Source organism: Leuciscus leuciscus (assembly GCF_965113295.1).
Source record: "Leuciscus leuciscus genome assembly, chromosome: 9".
Taxonomy (NCBI): domain Eukaryota; kingdom Metazoa; phylum Chordata; class Actinopteri; order Cypriniformes; family Leuciscidae; genus Leuciscus; species Leuciscus leuciscus.
In genome coordinates, this window is record NC_138733.1 from 42,633,883 (window position 1) to 42,653,041 (window position 19,159).

The 19,159-nt window shown below is 42.0% G+C and overlaps 1 protein-coding gene across 2 annotated transcripts in view; it reads left to right on the top strand.

Annotated features, from left to right (window-relative positions):
• smc4 (structural maintenance of chromosomes 4) overlaps positions 1-19,159 on the top strand; it is a 38,367-nt gene that overhangs the window by 3,298 nt on the left and 15,910 nt on the right. The window contains exons 3-10 of one of the 2 annotated variants that reach the window (XM_082179164.1): positions 3,895-4,079; positions 4,324-4,515; positions 8,368-8,544; positions 10,462-10,626; positions 10,847-10,974; positions 15,802-15,942; positions 16,292-16,442; positions 17,206-17,370. In XM_082179164.1, coding sequence (XP_082035290.1) covers positions 3,895-4,079; positions 4,324-4,515; positions 8,368-8,544; positions 10,462-10,626; positions 10,847-10,974; positions 15,802-15,942; positions 16,292-16,442; positions 17,206-17,370 — 1,304 coding nt within the window. Of the gene's footprint in view, positions 1-3,888; positions 4,080-4,323; positions 4,516-8,367; positions 8,545-10,461; positions 10,627-10,846; positions 10,975-15,801; positions 15,943-16,291; positions 16,443-17,205; positions 17,371-19,159 lie in introns of both variants that reach the window. The other variant, XM_082179163.1, reaches the window with a different exon arrangement.

The window sequence follows — 19,159 nt, forward strand, 5'->3', positions numbered from 1 at the left end:
CACCATAACACATTGTTAGGCCTAGGTCTAAATACATAAAAAAGATGCTCTCTTACATTATAGCGGGATTTTCCGAGCTTTCCTTTGTGCAACATAATCCGCCATTTTGTCCAACAAAGCAGTCAGGAGAGTTAGTAGATTAACATTGGAGGATTTAAATTTGAAAAACAAAGTGTACTGACGTCTTAGCACTTTAAAACAACATTCCTTTTATGTTCATTCATGTTTATTTTAATGCTATAAATTAACTAGAAGGAAGAGATGATCAGTTCACAAGCAGCTTTAACTGAGCCTCGAGTCTACAGCGATCTGTCAGACACATTAAAGAGTCACAAAACGGTATTTATTGTTTAAATGTCTCTAAAAAAATTACTACATTTGAAAGGTGAGACTTTGTTTCATATCAAAAGTACTTGTCTGTCAGCGCGCAGTCTTTTCTCTGATCCGCAATGTATTTTTCACTGTGTGAGAACTTGGTGTGGTGTGAGAGTGGCGTCGCTTGTCAGACATAGCAACAGTAACTAAAGTGGGCGGGTCTTTGCGAACGGTCATTGACAGTATGGACGGGGATTTGCCAGTCCCAATTCAAAACAAATTTCATCACAATCCATCATTGTTCGTTTCAAACATGTGAGAGCATCAAAATGATTCATGGGTGAAATTGATTGGATTTTTTTTTTTTTTTTTTGTCAGTTCCTATCATCATTTTAACATTTTGGCGTTATTGTTTAGCTATTTACCTATGTTTTCAAATTTCCTTTGTTTTTTTGTTGTTGTCTCGATCGGACTAACGGCTTTGAAGATAACCACAATTTTTTAAAGCTCTAAATGACACTTACAAAAACCATAAGGCGAAACCTGGCATGTTTGGTATTGTTGGACTCGGCAAGGATTCAGGAGTCTTAGGAGGTCACTCCTGTGAAAAAAACACGGGCTTGAAACTTCTAAGGCTCCTTCAAGGCATTGTGCCAATGACGTATACTGAGTTTTTTGAGATACACCAATGTTCTCATAGACTATTGGCGCTTTTCCACTGCATGGTACGGCTCGGTTCGGAACGGTTCGGCTCGCTTCGCTGTTCCACTGCGTGGTACGACTCGGCTCGGTACGGCACGGTTCGGTTCGCTTTAGCTCGGTTGCTTTTCCACTGCAGTTAGTACCACTTCAAAGTGGGTGTGACTGATCGTTATAGTTGCCGTCTCTACTGCCATGACATCATCATATTAAATGCGAATTTTTCATTCCGGGTTTCCCCATCCGCTCCTCGGCAACCAACAAGAGGAACGTCTGCACCTCGTCCACTGACCACGATTCAGCCATTTATTTTTTTAAGTTTATACTCTTTTTTTGAATCAAATACTTTTAAAACAGGCGCTACAGAGTTGGCTGTTGTCTACTGGCTATTTAAATCTAGCGGGTTTAGTGTCTCGTGTTGTAAATACAATGACGCTGGTAGTGATGATTCTGTCTGACCAATCAGTGATCTGCAGTGTTTTCACGTCACATTTTAGTATCGGTACGGTACGCTTGGAACCTCAACAGAGGTGGTACCATTTAAAGCGAGCCGAAGCGAGCCGTACCGTACCGTACCATGCAGTGGAAATGCGTCATAAGTGAGCCGTACTGAACCGAGCCGTACCGTACCATGCAGTGGAAAAGCGCCAAAGCGTGCCGTACCGAACCGTACCGTACCATGCAGTGGAAAAGCGCCATATCATGGCACCCTGGACAAAGACACTGCGTGCCAATTTTCAGTAGACTAACGGTTGGGTGCGCTTATAGCTATTTTCATGATTTTTTCACTGTTATAGCGCCACCAAGTGGCCAATTCTCACGATTTTTTTCATGTCAACTCAGATTGAGCTTATGAACATGTGTCCCAAGTTTAGCGAAAATATCTCTTTCCGCTCACAAGTTATAACCATTTTATAACGCCACCAAGTGGCCAATTGCCGTGATTTTTTTCACGTGACCTCAGAATGAGCTCATGAACATGTGTCCCAAGTTTTGCGAAAATATCTCTTTCCGTTCACAAGTTATAACCGTTTTATAGCGTCACCTAGTGGCCAATTTTTGTGATTTTTTTCAAGTGATCTCAGATTGAGCTCAGGAAGATGTGTCCCAAGTTTAGCAAAAAAATCTCTTTCTGTTCACAATTTATAACCGTTTTAGTAAAAGTGGCCCTGGTGCCATCAAAGATTTTGGTTCCCCTCATCGACCGTTAATTGAAATTTTGAATTTTTTGGATGATTATTGATTGTCAGACTCCAGAGAATATTCCTGCAGTGGTTTGGTTCCAATTGGTCGAAAAACCAAGGAGAAGTTCGCAAAAATAGGTTTTTCAAAAAAATGCAATTTACTCGAAATTGGCGCCTGAAGGGCGAGCAAATCGGAGATAGCCATTTTGTCCGCCTTGAGCCAAGGATTCCAACGATATAAGACACTTGATCCTGGGACAAACGGTCTAAGAGTTGTGAGCGATTTAGTACTTTTGGTTGCTGTAGCGCCACCTATGGGCCAATTGGGGTCATACTCTGATAGGTTGTCCCCAAATTGAGGCCTACCATCTGGCCAGGTTTCACGTCTCTAGGCCTTACGGTTTGTCCTGCACGATGCGTTTTACGAATCCTTACAATTACAATAGGGTTTCAGCATTTCATGCTTGAACCCCTAAATACCAAATAATATTATTCTTCAAGTTTTATGTTCCATCAAATAAAATAGTTTTTTAACAGTTCCACAATTGACCGTTCGCAAAGACCCGCCCCCTTTAGTTACTGTTGCTAAGTCCGACAAGCGACTCTCTCACACACACCATGTTCTCACTCAGTGAAACACACATCGCGGAGCAGAGAGGACACAACACACTGACACACAGGACAGACCAGGGTACTTTAGATATGAAACAGTCTCACCTTTCAAATTTGGTTTTTTTTTTTTAAAGAAATTTAAACAATAAATGCCGTTTTGTGTCTCTTTAATGTGTCTGAGAGATCTCTGTAGAGCCTCTTAAAGCCGCTCGTGAACCCATCATCTCTTCTAGTTCATTTATAGCATCAAATAAACATGAAAGAACATAAGAAGGAATGTTGTTTTAACCCCGGAAAGACGTCAGTATACTCCGTTTCTCAAGTTCAAATCCTCCAATGTTAATCTACTAACTCTCCTGACTGCTATGGCGGATTATGATTGGTCAGGTCGCCTGTCAATCAAACTCCCTGCGAAGGGTAAATTATCTGAATAACTGCACACAAAACCACAGAGTGGCAGTGGGCCTCTATTCTGCTGCTGCGTGTAAACAAGGAGGACGTCATGATTTCAGGTGGTGGATCAAACCTGTTGTCGGAAAGTTCTTTGGCACCGCACCCCCTCTTGAGATTTGTGCAGAACGAATGTTACATATTGCAGCTTTGGTGTCCTCATCTGAAACTTTACAATACTTCCATACCGCTGACATGCTTAATCTTTGATAGGCAGACACATGATAACAGCTCGACTGTGAGTGAAACCTAAGCACTTGCGCACGGATCGGAGGGGCGGGTGACATTCATTTTCGGTTTACGTTTTCGGCTGGTTTTTTTTTATTTCGGCCCGAAACCGATAATGCCATTTTCGGCGGCCGAAATTTCGGTGCACCTCTACATAACGAGACCTTATATAATGATCCGTTATGTTTATATTACCTTAGAATCGGCGGTGGGCAAGGGATGTAACCAGTGTTGCTCCTGAACACTGACTATAGTTGCAAACCTAGCGTACACACTGCACCTTTAAAAAGCATGGCACACATGATCAACCGGTGCAGGGGCCGAAACCCCACTGAGTCCCGTTTGGACCCTCGAGTGTGAGTGTGTGTTCCTCCTCTGACTGAGGTTGTGTGTTGTTCAGCTGCAGAAGAGTGTGTGGGCGAGCCTGTGGAGGATCAGCGCAGTCTGCAGGAGATCCTGGAGAGCGTTCCCCCCCCGCCGCCCCCTGCCATGAGCTCTGAGCCCGGGGCCCCGCGCCTCATGATCACACACATCGTCAACAGGAACTTCAAGTCCTACGCCGGGGAGCAGATCCTGGGCCCCTTCCACAAGGTACCGACCCAGATCAGGGCTCGTCATCTCCTACACCTGCTGTCCATCAGAGCATGGTGTGAAAGGGGTCGCACAGCGCCATGTCTTTAAAACTCCAACACATTATTCTCTATGAGTGTACACACTCGAGTTGCTCTAGTGATAGAATAATATAGAATAAATATATAGAATAAATAAGTGATATGGTTGAGGAGTGATGATTTTCCAGCGCTGTTGTCTCACCACTGAACCTTTCTCTCACCAGCGCTTCTCCTGTATCATCGGGCCGAACGGCAGTGGCAAGTCCAACGTGATCGACTCCATGCTGTTTGTGTTCGGGTACCGGGCTCAGAAGATCCGCTCGAAGAAGCTGTCGGTGCTGATCCACAGCTCAGACGAGCACCCGGACCTGCAGAGCTGCACTGTAGAGGTGCACTTCCAGAAGATCACAGACAAGGTCAGACACGACACACCTGTCTCCAGACTCCATGGTGCTGATACGAAATGTATTGCTAGTTTTTTCTTTTTAAGTATTTAGACCGTGGGGAAAAGTTAAATCATACACTTATACAGACTGAACATGATGTATAAGATGAGTCATATTTACAAAAACAATTCATCACATCTTTCTGACTTATTTCAGAATAATCATACAGTTCTGCATTCTCTTTAATAAATGATTCAATAACAATTTTAAGTCACTTGTCGCCACCTAGTGGTGAAACAATGCAATCGATAAATGTGTTATTTTAAGCACCACGTTTCTATCAAAAGTTGATTTACTCTATTTTGATCAATATTGTAGACATCACCAGTGTTTAGATTTGAACCTTAAACTTTTATCCCAGTACTTCTATGATGATTTGAACTATTGTATCACAGAAATAATGACACTATGAGGATGAAAAGACTGTTTGTGAAGCTGTTTCATGACGACTCTCTCCGGGTCAGCGGCAACAGATCTGAATGTTGCGATATGATTTTGTCAAAGGTTTAATAGACAGACGGAATGGAAGATCGTGCAGGTGTTTGAATGGAGATCGTGCAGGTGTTTGAATGGAGATCGTGCAGGTGTTTGAATGGAGATCGTGCAGGTGTTTGAATGGAGATCGTGCAGGTGTTTGAATGGAGATCGTGCAGGTGTTTGAATGGAGATCAGTGTTTTACAGATGAATGGTGCAGCTCTAGTGTCTTCTCTCTCTCTCAGTATCTGAGCAGTGCGAGGGCTTTCTGTGCGTTCAGTCTCACGTCTCGTCAACGCAAACACTTGAGATATTACGTCACTCATCACTCATAGATAACGACACGTTTCATCCTCTGTTGGAACAAAAGTGGCCAACTTCGGTCAACCTCATCTACAAGCAAGGACAAAAATAAAGCAATGTAATTTGAATTAATATCGATTCTGTAATAAAAAAAATCGATTATAGAATCGTAAAGAAAAAATTTGCAATAGCTAGGTGAATTGATTTTTATTTTATTTTCTCCCAGTCCTACTACACACACACCTGGGCCGCTTCGTTCAGGCCTGCAGATCTCAGTTATTATATTAGCAATCGAACAGTCCACCGATTATTCCATCCAGCAATCCGGTCCAAGTGAATGACACAGGTAAACTGCAATCGAGGGCTTTATTAAAGGGCACTTATTATGCAAAATTCACTTTTACATGGTGTTTGAACATAAATGTCAGGGTTTTTCCTGGCTGAAAATGAGGCGGAGGTGGCAAAATCCGATAGCTCGGTACCTCTAGGGGGGTCCGGGGGCATGCCCCCCCCGTAAGAAAATTTTGTACATTTTAAAGATAAACGCATTAATCTGGTGCATCTTTTTATGTATAATGACCACTAGAAGGTGGAAAAAAAAAAACACTTTTTACAAGCATGTATTTATTTATTTTTAGGGATTTGTGCTTTGTCATACATAGCATTTTGTGAGACTGTGTTTGGTGGACGTTATCAAATTGTTTTACATCTTAAGATACATTTATTAATCTGGTGCATTTTGAGAGAGTTAAAAATTAAGAGCCCCATCCCATGTTCAGGGTGCAAATTAAACAAAGAAAAGTGCATTGACTTGTACCTGAACTTTAAAGGAAACTAAACAATATTCTAATGTTATTTTCGTAACTTATTTCGAAATAAAGTTTCCTCACCTCAGAAAAATGAACCTGAACCTGTCCTGTCAGATGTTAACGTTACTGAGCTGGTAACATTTGACAAGCCGTGTAAATCACTTGAATGTAAATAAAGCAAAAAAAAAAAAAAACAACTACGATTACACAACTGAAATTAGTAAGCCATGAAATTACAAAACAGTACTAGTAAATTACGTGACTGCTACTTGTGATAGCTTATTTTATAAAAACGGCAGAAGAATTTCGGCTATTGCCTAAGTCAGGCTGGCTCTATGGATATATTTTAAGTAACCTAACTAGTTTGAGAGCCGAAGCTTAAGAAAAACAGTATCGGTACCTGGCTGTGACAAGTGAAGGCACTTCGATGCTGCAGAGAAGGTGCTTCTTGACTTTCGTGCGTCTGTGGAGGTTGTGATAACTGACAGGTGATGTTGAAAAGGGGGAGGGGCAGGGGCTCGTGCGCTTTCGCAGAGATTTACCTTGCTCCGTTTGAGACAAGCACGTTTAGGTGCTTAAAGCCCTGCATTTCAGCCCGAGCCCGACGTGCCAATATTATTATTATTGACTTATTTATGCCCCTATTGGCTTCGGGCCAATTCTCACGTCATAATTCACATGTGGGCCGGGCCTAGGGCTTTTTTTGGGTTATCCTTCTTTTTATATTTTTAGACATTAATTAAAAAAATATGAGAAGCTGACGACGACGATAGAAAAACAAACATAGAAAGACATTTCATAACCACATAACTTTCATAATCTTATAATTACACAGTGACATATGACTGACATGACAGTCTCATGCACGCACGCACACACACACACACGCACGCACGCACGCACGCACACAGAAGGTTTCCCATCAGCGCGACCCACGATTCACCTCATGTGCAAATAATGGAGAATATTAAGAGAAAAAATCGCAGATGGCCAACTTAAAACGCTGCGGGAAGAGTGATAGAAGAGAGGAGGACTGGGTTAAAACCTTAGGCTACACTGTGATGCTATTCTTTTTCTCCACGATGCTCTGTAAAAGACTGCTCTAACTTTTCGTTTCATTGGACTTTATTTTCGTTTAACTGTTGGAAACTACGGATGCTTTTCGTTTGATTGGACTTTTATTTTCGTTTAACTGTTGGAAACTACTGGAAAAAAGAATGGCCATGTTCTGTCGTGCATTTTTGAGGTAAGATAACCTGCAAGTTTATTTAATTTAATTGGTTTAGATAGGCTATTGCTCCTTTCGTTTGCGAGCGCTGGTTCGAGCAGCCTGAGCCTGCCTCAGTATTTCAAAAAAAGTTGTTTTACTCACTGTGGTTTAATAAATAATCATTTGTTAAATTAACTGTCTGTGTGATATGCTTGAAGTGTTTTATAGCCTATCTATGGATTGTAGCCAAGTAAAGTAGCCTATTAGCGTTGATTTGAGAGGCTAAATTGATCAAACATGTTGTAGGCTATACTCGCTGTCGGCTGCTTGGTCGTCATTTAAAAAAAAAAATGCTCCAAAACATTTGTCTAAATTAACATGATAAAGAAATGAAAAGAAACATAACTAACAAAACTGACCTATTTTAATGGCTGCAAATAGGGCAGGCTGCCGCTGTGTAATAATAATAATAAAAAAAACGGACTCGAGTCGGACTCGGGCTGATAATTCTGATGAGCTGTCGGACTTGTGCTTGAGCGTCTCGGGCCAGGGCCGGGCTCGTGCTTATTCTGATGCAGTCGAAATGCGCAGAACGGTTTGAGAATGGAATGGAACCCGGCCGTGAACCCGCTGCGGAATCGTGTTGGTGGAAAAGAGGTATCTAATCATGTGATTCCGTCTTGAGTTTTTGTCGACAGACGGAGGCGGCCCGAAATTTGACGGAGGCGGCCGCCTCATAATTCTCTATGCAGGAAAAACCCTGAATGTGTGTTGGCAGTGTGTGTGTGTGTGTGTGTGCACAACCACCCTATAATAATATTTTCCATCTTTTGAAAAGGGGCATAATAGGTGCCCTCTAAACTCCAGGACTCGATTCTAATCGAGGACTCGCTGTCGTGACAGCCCTAGTGTCGCCAAAAAAGCCTTGCTTATGAAGATCAAAGACAAAAAGGCATATACTCCGACTGTTCTCCGTCTCCACAGTACGCTCATGCCTGAAAGTGTTTGTGGTCTTGTGTGTTCAGGAAGGAGACGACTACGATGTCATCCCCAACAGCTCCTTCTATGTGTCCAGAACCGCTGGGAAGGACAACTCCTCCGCCTACCACATCAGCGGCAAGAAGGCCACCTTCAAAGATGTGGGTGTGTTACTGCGCAGCCACGGCATCGACCTGGACCACAACCGCTTCCTCATCCTGCAGGTAATGCACACGCATCTGACCTTTCACTCGCATCTGCACACGTGTAAACACACAACATCCGAGATCCATCTGATCTGAGCCACTTCCAAATGAGGTTTTAAATCCGATATCTGGACATCGACCTCCGTCTAAACACGCATATCCGATTCCACTTTGAGTTCAAGCCATCACAAGGCGACACGTTTATTCACAAAGATATCTTTTTAATGTTGTATTATGAGGCGTTTAATTCATTTAAAATATATATATTATAGGACTACTTTATTTCACTTCAGAATTCTAGGTCTGAGCTGTAGATAACTACATTTTTTCCGGACTATACATTTATATTAGACTATATATCTGTTCCGTCAGATTTTACGCTGCAAAGCATTCATGAGTCGCGACAGCTGTTATCCTGTCCATGCTGGCATATAATCATGACCACCCGACATGAACTGTATAAATCATCTTAACCGCACAGCCATTCAAAACCAGGGTCTACCATGTGCATATAGTACAATCATTTTGGGCGGGAGTTAATGTAAACACAGATAGCGGCTGTAAACAGGCGGGCCAAAAGATCAGATCTGGTCATAAGATGAGATCTGTGCATTAAGACTTGACCCGCCTCACGCTCGCATCATGCTGTTGGCCTCTTGTGTTTTCTGGAGAGTCACGAACACACTAAACTCAACCTTGGACTGCTACAGCAGCGCATCATGGTTTTCAACACGAGGGACGGTGCAAACCATCATCTGCTGCTCTAGAGTTTTAAGGGCCTCTCATGCGCTATAAGCCTGACCGTTTAGAAAACATGGGCTGTCCAAAAAGGTCAGAGGTCAACACCTGTCCATTCTTCCTTCCTCGCTCTAGCAGCACGTAAATATTGGTGTGTTACAGTCAAGGCCAACCCCAATATTGTGTGTGCTGCTTCAGTGAGGCCGGAGCGAGCCTCCTCTCACTCCTTCACTTCATCCTTCACCTTGAGTTGTGCTGGCCATCGTGTCATCCAGGGCCAAAGCTATCACCCCTGCTAACTCACACTTGTGTGTTCAACTACATCACAACCCCTTCATTCTGTTCTGTGTGACTGATCAACCACAGCCACAGTAAAAGTGTCTCGCATGTACACGTGTTCCCATCAGAGCGCCGCCTTATAACCCTGACATGATGTTTAGCAGAAGTGAAGTGTGATCGGGGTGTTGGGTCATGTAAACCCTGAGTATAGTTTTATAGCTTGCTGATGGGATTTGCTGTTTAGCTAAGTGGGAACGCTCTCATTATAAGATGCAAGTCGTTTAATTATTTAGTTTTAATTCAGTATTATTAAAGATAATGTTAATTCAATGTGACCAAACGTACATTTAGGATGCTCTGATCAGGATCTTTGCTGCTATATCGAGCGATCCCGATAATTCAAGCTTTACACGAGCTCTCTGTTTGAGCACTGAGTCTCTCGCACGTGTGGTTCTCTGGCTGCGCATGGACCTTGTGTGTGGACATCAGTGGACTGTGAAATAACATCTCACGCACTGTCCAGAACACAGACAAATGAAGTATCATATTGGGTTTAGGCTGTAGACTCTACTTGTGCATTCAGATGTTGATGTTATGATGTTTCTAGATATGTCCATCTGTCACACAAAGTCCATTAAAGCCTTGTTGACGGCTTGGTTTGAAGACTTGTGGGTTGATAGTCAATTGCGGTGTCCAAATGGTTGGTGAGCGGTTAAAAGAAAGCAACATTTTACATCCCGAGTGTTTTTGCATTACTTCATCTTTGCTTTTGCATTGTTAAATGCCGATTGGTCCCGTCCACTGAGCAGAAGAGCAGAGTCCCCAGAGGTCGACACACAAACGCAGTGATGTTTAACTCAGCCCTGATTGGATCTGTGTGTAGATACGAGGTGCATGAGTGTGTGGTGTTGTTGTCAGGGTGAGGTGGAGCAGATTGCCATGATGAAGCCCAAAGGACAGACGGAGCACGATGAAGGCATGCTGGAGTACCTGGAGGACATCATCGGCTCCTGCCGGCTCAAAGAGCCCATCCACGTCTTGTGCCGGCGGGTCGAGCTACTCAACGAGCAGCGGGGAGAGAAGGTACGATGAGAATCAGCAGAAACAATCATCATGTCGTTTTTTCCCTACTTCTTTAACCTACTTTGGCTTTATGGACAAAATGATGGTTCCTCTGAATGGAGGACGAAACATCACCTCTAGCAAATATATTTTTGAGCTGTATATCCCAGTTTATTTAAGCAGAAGCTCATGTCATTGGTGAAGTGTGTCAGTATCTGTGTGTGTGTGTGTGTGTGTGCAGCTGAATCGAGTGAAGCTGGTGGAGAAGGAGAAGAGCGCTCTGGAGGGAGAGAAGAATAAAGCCGTGGAGTTCCTCACTTTAGAGAATGACATCTTTAAGAAGAGGAACCTCCTCTGTCAGTTCTATGTGTAAGATTCACATTCACACTGCTGTTGCTGTCTTTTCATTTAATTACCTAGTCCTAGACTATCCTGCTGTTTCATAATCAACTCTAATGTTTTGTTGCTGTTTGAGCTGCATGTGCTGAAGCTAAAGATGATCACTGGCGCACTTTATACCGCGTTAATTCTTAACCAAGCGCATTCTATATGTGATAAATCATATATATATATATATATTAGGGCTGGGAATCGATTATTTTTTTTGAAACAGCGTTTGGGTCGTGAACGACAGAGCAGAATGCGCAGCGCAAACACAGAGCGGAATATTGAGCAGAGAGCGCAGCAGCACACACACACACACACACACACACACACACACACACACACACGGAACGGAAAAGACTCGCTCATGAAAGCTGCGTGAGAATGAAACCTGATCGCTGAACACAGAGGGGCGGGACGGCATATTTTTGGCCTTTTCAATAGCAGCCACAACAGGAAATCATTTAAATGAGTGCTGCGTTAATTGCGGGGTTTTTTAACAAATTTTTTAAACATCTCAAATTAATCGCAAACAGGGTCCAAAACTAACAACCGCCAAGCGCCAAATGTGGGTAGATTTTCTGTTTGGCGAGTAAATCTCAAAAGGCTATCCGCCATGCGCCTCACTCACTCACTCACTCACTCACTCACTCACTCACTCACTCACTCACTCACTCACTCACTCACTCACTCACTCACTCACACACACACTCACTCACTCACACACTCACTCACTCACTCACTCACTATTCAGAGCGGTCCTTGACAGGGTGGCCAGAGCTTCTTTGCAGCTCAAGTGTGTCAGTGTGTACAGTTACTCCCGCCACTGGAAGAAGCGGTCGCCACCCATTTGTGTCCTCCTGCGCACCCATCTAAGCCGCGCAGAACGTCTTCAGCACTCGTGGATCGTGCATACTCCGCCGCTGGCCAGGCTGCTTCTGCTTTACACACCATGGCCATTCTTTTCTCCAGAAAAGGAGTTTTCCCATAGCGTTCGCAACGCAATACTCGTTCCCTTATCTCTCAGGGAACCGAGGTTAAAGTAACCGAGTACGTTCTGCCTTCCCTTCCACATGAGTCAGGTAACAAAACTGACAAAAAAAATAATTATTATTTCACCCCAATGATAATATTTCATATATAACCAGGGTGTCCGCGCGGTAGTAAAAGGTAGTAAAAGTAGTAAAAATAATCTACCAAAATTAAGGCCCTTGAAAGGTAGTAAAAGGTAACAAACGCAATTTGACTTGGTAGTAAATTTTTCATCACCACCTCAATATATGAGTTTCCATTTTTTTACTTAATATTTGTGTCTCCATATTTTAACTTCATCTAGCATAATTAAAAAATATATATACGGTGCTAACAGGACCTGACGGGCTCGACATTAACGCTTGTCCGGGACAAGTGGATTTTTTGAAGGGACAAGTAAAAGAGAATTTTACTTGCCCGACCGGACAAGTAGCCTAATTAAACGTCAATAACAAAAAATGTATAAATAACTAGGGAATCACTAAAATGAGAGAATGATTCTGATTGTATTTATATTTATTGTAAGTTGCTATCGATAGTGGATGTATTACGGTACGTTCACACGGGGCGTCAGCGTCAACGCTTGACGGAAGGCGTGGCTGAAGTTTGGCACTGACGCCATGGTCATAGCAGCGTCAGCCAATGATTTATCCTCAGTTTGCTGCTCTTGAACAGGATGAACGTGATGAACGTGATTGGCTGCCGCCTGGCTACTGATTGGCTGACGCTTCCGTCTGCGGCGCTTCACTGGCGTTGCTCGCGGCAGAAGTTGAAAAATTCTCAACTTCTGCCGCGAGCAACGCCAGTGAAGCGCCGCAGACGAATCCACAATTCTTTTCGGCAACGCTTGACGTCACCCATTCAAAGTCAATGGGAAGCGTTGACGCTGACGCCCCGTGTGAACGTACCGTTAGGCTACTGACGGTAACAAGGTTGCGCTGTTGAGGCTCGCGCAGCCTCTCGAGGAGAAATCCAAACAAATGTAAACTCAGTTTAAACTCAGTTAACAACATAACGTTACTGCCAGTGCCAAAATTCAAAATGTGTTTTAATATTTTTAACATATGATACAGTTTAGCAACCTCACACGACGAGTGCTGTTTTCTTGAGTAGGCTACCATCACGACTGAAAATGTGACATTGCTTTTGATACAACAGTTCAATAAACAGTTCAAATTAAGTTACTTACATTTTAGACACAATATTGACTGTTTTTGTTCTGTTTCAGCAGCAAAAATAGTTCCAAACAAAGATCACAGCAGAACCGTAACGCATCTCACAGCAACACTTAACCGTGTTTCATTACTGAATGATTCAGCGTTTTGAACGAATTGGCTGAGTCAAAGATTCAATGTCCCATTCATAAACATGTCTCAATCTTGAATGAATCAGTTGTTTGAACGAATCGTTTGAATGAATGACTCAATGACTCGCTCATTAAGACGGTCGCCTGACGCCTCCTACTGGCGGTTTACTTTCATGTTTAAAAGTATAATTCTTTCCAACGTTTCTTATTTGTATATTCAAAAATATTTTAAACGATCTCATATTCATAACATTATTTAATGCAGTTGTACATTCCTTAAACTACTGGTGCAGTTGACTTTAAAGGTGCAGATATGACAATATGCAGATTTAAATATATCAGAGCTGATTTAACACAGATGAGGATATTTCTTCAGAATAAATTATATTTACAGCACACACACACCAAAAACATTCCGGACAAGCAACTTTTTTACTCGGACAAGTGAATGACAGATTTACTTGTCCAAAGGACAAGCACATGAAAAGGCTTAATGTCGAGCCCTGAGTGAGTCGGAGTTGATAGCAATGACAAAGTGCCAAGGTTATTATTCACCTTATTAGGGCTAAGGGCTATGGTTAGGATAACTCAAGGGCTAGGATTAAGATAAGGACAACTGAAACTCAACTCGACACTACAAAAAAAAACATAATTGACAATGACAATAGGCCTACTTAATGATAACAATTAAACATTAGTGTACCTAATATGTATGATGGGTGTGACAGTGTCACACTTATACCTTATAGTAAGTAGTAAGTGGTGCTTTACATACCCCGCCCACCCCACCACACCCCCAAAAAAGGGCTGCTGCTTGATGTCGTGATGGTAGTAAAAAATATTGTGGAGGACTGGAGGTGGTAAAAAAGGTAGTAAAAGGTAGTAAATTCATCTCTATGATTCCTGCATATACCCTGATAACATGTCATATTTTGCTCTGGACAATTTTTTATGTTTGTATTCAACATATTAGGCCCAAAAAAAAAAAGGCTGTTTATTATTTTGGCCGGTAAAAAATATGCTTGGCTGGTGGATTTTTTTTTTTCATCTACCAGTCCCCGTGGCAGGTGAGCCAAAAAGTAAATATCGGACCCTGATCGCAAATATATACACGAAATAAACATCACGACTTTCAATTGCACAAACGGCTGTGAATGCACAAGCGAACATGCACAGCACAAAAATAATTCACAGCATTCTTTTACAGTCGTGTTCTCATTATAATTTATGTAGCCTGTATGACAGACTTGTGCCGCATTTGTTGCACTTAACTATGTTTTTCTTTCAAGTAATTCAGAACCGGCATGGTGAACAGTGCACATCTGAAGCGTCTCAGCTGAAGGACAGTTTATCAGCTTATATATATCGGCCTAATTGTTTTTATTGGGCTGATAATGTTAACATTGCCGATACCAATATGGTGGCTGATATATTGTGCATCCCTAACAATTTCACAGTGAATATGTGCTGTTGCTGTTAGAAGTGGACTCTTCATTATCAAACTCAACAGTGTTTCCCATTAATTACCCAGACTCTGGCGGCCCGCAATAGTCTAATCTTGCCTCCACAGTTTCATAATGAACCGAAAATACATTGAAACTCCCTGTAATAAAAGGAAGTTTAGCTAAAAGGTCTCTAATGTTGTTTTGCACCATTGCCTTGGCAAAGTATCTGTCAAACAGACCATATATAAGGGTGCAAATCGATTTTAGTTTGTTTGCTCTGCGTGTTTCAGAGTGAAGTGCACACTTTGCTCATGTGATCAGCTCATGGTCCGGTGTTTTCCGTGTCTCAGAACAGCTCAGTTCACAGTGAATGAATGCAGTGAACTCCATCTCTGCATGTGCTGTGAGTTTAGGGTGCATTTGGAAACGCAACGGCTACCAGTTACGCTTTTTTCACATTTTATTCATTTACAACGGTTTTGTACGAAGGTGATTACAGCATTTCACTGTATGTGTGTACTGAGACTCGTTTGTAAACCTGCTTTCACAGAACCGGTAGTTTTCCTCAAAAAATAAAACTGCAGTTTCTGTCACAATTAAAGCTCGAGTTTAACTCTTGCAAGTGTAGAAATTAGGACATAAGTATTGTAATTTCCCTACTGTAGCATATAGTAAAATAATACTTATATTATTCAGTGTGAAGGTAATGTAGACTGACACTACATCAACTAAAAAGAGGGTTGAGTCTCCTGTAAAGTTCAGGTACAAGTCCAATCACTGGCTTTTTTCCTTGTTTAGTTTTTACACTGAACATGGGTTGGAGCTCTTCAAAGTTGATGAATTAAACTTGAAAATGTAAAAAACTTTCTTCCAGTGTAGCGTGACCCACGGTCCACCTCCCTACAGTCTCACACTCTCCTTTGGGAAACACTGCTCAGTGATTGTGAAGTAGCTCCTCTATAATGGTATTGTGGTGGTGTTAGCCGTGTTGGGGTTTGGTCATTCAGAGTGGCGTTTGTGTTTCCACAGGCATGATCTACAGAAGCGTGCGTCAGTGAAAGAAGCGGAGAAACAGCAGATTCAGGAGGACACGAAGGAGCTGAGTGACAAAAGCAGCCAGCTGACACAAGAAGTGAAGACTAAGAATGAGGAGCTGAAGGCTGTGGAGAAGTGAGATGCGTTTAGATCCCCCTGACTAAATAATGTCTATCATTAGCCATTGGCTAATACATTCAGCTCATCAATCCTTGTATACTGTTATTAGTAGTAGTAGTATTAATATCTTTTTAATAATAATAATTACTATAATCTATTTGTTTTTTACAGAAACACTGAATGACCAACAATATCTTAAGCACCACCATATATATCTCAATAATGTAGTTTTAACTAAACTCAGGACTGGTGGTGTAAATGGTGGTGGTGCTTAAGATATTGTTGGTAACCAAAGAAATGTACTAGCCAATGGTCCTTCTATTCCCAAAGTGTGTGTAGAGCTTATGTTGTGTTTCCTCTGAAGGAAATTGACCAAGCTGACCAAGTTCATAGAGAGTCAGAAGGAGAAATTCACCCAGCTGGACCTGCAGGACGTGGAGGTGCGCGAGAAGCTCAAACACACCAAGAGCAAAACCAAGAAGATGCAGAAACAGCTTCAGAAAGACAAGGAGAAGGTGAGCTCCCTGATCCTGCAGAGCGACACACACACACACACGCCTGTCCTCAGTGCACACGGCTCAGTGGTTCATGACTCCAGGTCTCGCTCAGACATGCTTTTTATGCAGATCCAATTGGAATCCAGTCAGATTTAGATAGTGTTGAACAGTTAAAAATCACATGAAGTCCGATCTTTACAAATCCGTTTCGAGCTACATTCATATGTGGTTTGAAATCCTATTTAAATTTCCTGAAATCCGTCTCAGTCTGACCGCTCTGATGGGATTTCGCAGGGTTTATGTGGCTTTCTCACGCACATGAAATGTAGACGTCAGGCGTTGTTATAGGAAACATGTTGAAAGTCTCTGCCGAAATAATGCTGTGTTGTTAAAGTGCCGGACGAGCAGAAAAGGGCAGTATAACGGAGACGACAGCAGGAATAAAGCCGCTCACACCAGCCTATGTTTCAGCCACGGCCTCAGAAGACACGGTCCAGCGTGACGGCACTGTAATATGTAGATAAGACAACATCTCTAGTGCAAACCCCTCCATGTTGCGGCTGGCGTTGCGTATTCCTACCAATGCAACGTCATTGCTATAGAACCCAATGCAGATATTCCTGAAAACGAAAGAGCGGCATGGACACACACATCGGATCTGAACAGTTGCGACACACAGTGTGGATGACGTCAGTAATTCGACGTCAGTCGGGTACACGGATATTGTTGGCTGGCCCGAGGCCCAGGTCTTGCTGAGTGTCTGGTGTGGTGTTGTGTGCAGCGTGAGGAGCTGAGGGGTGTTCCTGCCAGCAGCGAGAGCATCATCACAGAGGCGTCTGCACAGAAGCAGCAGCTGGAGGAGCAGAAGCTGCAGGAGGAGCACAAGCTGGCACTGGTGATGGAGAGCCTGAAGGAGGAGACCAGTGGCCTACAGGACGACAAACAGGTACGCCAGCACCACACCGCTACACATCTATGATGCAGTTAGCGGCAGGCAGACGTGTGCAGTGGCGCTGAGTGAGAGAGGTATGTGAGCGGTGTCCGTAGTTTCATTTTCATTTTTAAGGTGAAAAAAATAAGGTTCATTAGTTAATGTATTAACTAACATATGAGCGATATATTTGTTACAGTATAATGTTAACTAATGAACCTTATTGTAAAGTATTACTGTTTTTTTGTTTTCTGTTAGAACACAATCTCCTAACCCAGTTCATTGTCCATTGACTACTATTAATATGCCATTCATGGGTTTATCTCCTTCAAAAGTGTAAACATTGATCCTCACAGACACCATCTAAACGTTGAGGGTGTGGTCTGCTCAGATCTCTTGCAGCTCAACCAATAGCGTGATTTTGGGGCGTGGCTAGGGTTGAATTATAACGATACTGATTGCTTCCTAATTTCCATTCTAATAAGGTAAAAAAACAACAGCTTGAGATATTCACATTTAGTCTCATTGCAAAACATTTAATAGAAGCTGAAATCATGAACAAAAGTCAACAGGCTAAAGAACTCTTACACAAGGAACGTTTGCCTGTGGTTTAAACATACCGTAGAAAAATAACTAGCCTAACTAATATACATTTCAAGCATTATTAAAGACTATAGACACTCTGTAATTAAAAAAGAAGAAATAAAAAAATGAGCAATCACAAAACAAATAGATGCAACTGAACAAAGATACGATTGTATAGTGTTTTAGATTATCAGGTGTTCAGAAACTAATGAAGTGTAAAATAACTAAATAAAGAATAAAAAGAGTAAATAAAATACACATTATAAATATAGTTACAAAAGTTATTCAGTGAAGAGTGAGTGGATTCTGTCTCTTGTTGTTTGAGTGTTATGGAGACACAGCAGGAATATTAGTGCTGTCACTTTAAGAGCTGCACAGTGTAGTGACTCACATAGTGGTTTACGATCACATTCACTCATGATCAGTGGCTTCCTGACTCATACTGGCAGTTTTAATGTCACTGTTAAAGTATCTTTTCATCTTTCTTTTTAAATCATTTCGAATATCAATATTCAACGTTTTGTTTAAAACATTAAAACATTATTCCTGCATTTGTAACTGCAGGTGTAACACATTAGAGCTGCATTACACTGTGTAAATGCCTCTTCAGATGCAGTTTCTGTTTCCACTGCAAAGATGGATTTTGTTGATACTGGTTTCATCTGACTGGTAACAGCCCTATTGTGTCTCATTATTCTAATTTAATTTGATTTAATGTAAGAATTTGACAAAGTCATTTGAAAGATGGGCTTTACAAAGGTAAAAATGACCACAAAAGGGGTAAAATTATATTTAAACTCATTGTAAAAGATGATTTCTGTCACTGCCGTAAACTGACCAGCACAGAGAATATGAAGAAACATTAGGAGTCTCTAAACCTGCCAAGGTACCAACACAATAAACACTCTCAGGAAAATCCTACAAAATATGAAGATTTTGTCTCTTACCCCTAGCTGGATGTGTTTATCATAACTGCGATGCTCGCGTTTGATCTAGACAGTGTTGATATTAGCCTACTCGATTGCTTGACAAACAGTGGAACAGCTAATATGCATTCCTTCGCAATCGCCTGTAAGAGCGGTGACGCACGAAAGGAGTGTGGGCACAATATGCTTTGTAATTCTAGGTGCCACTAGTGTTGCAGAAATTACTTGCTTCACCTTTAAGTAAAGTTGTTTACGCTCTGCGTTTATAATAAATGCCACTATGATTTGTTTTA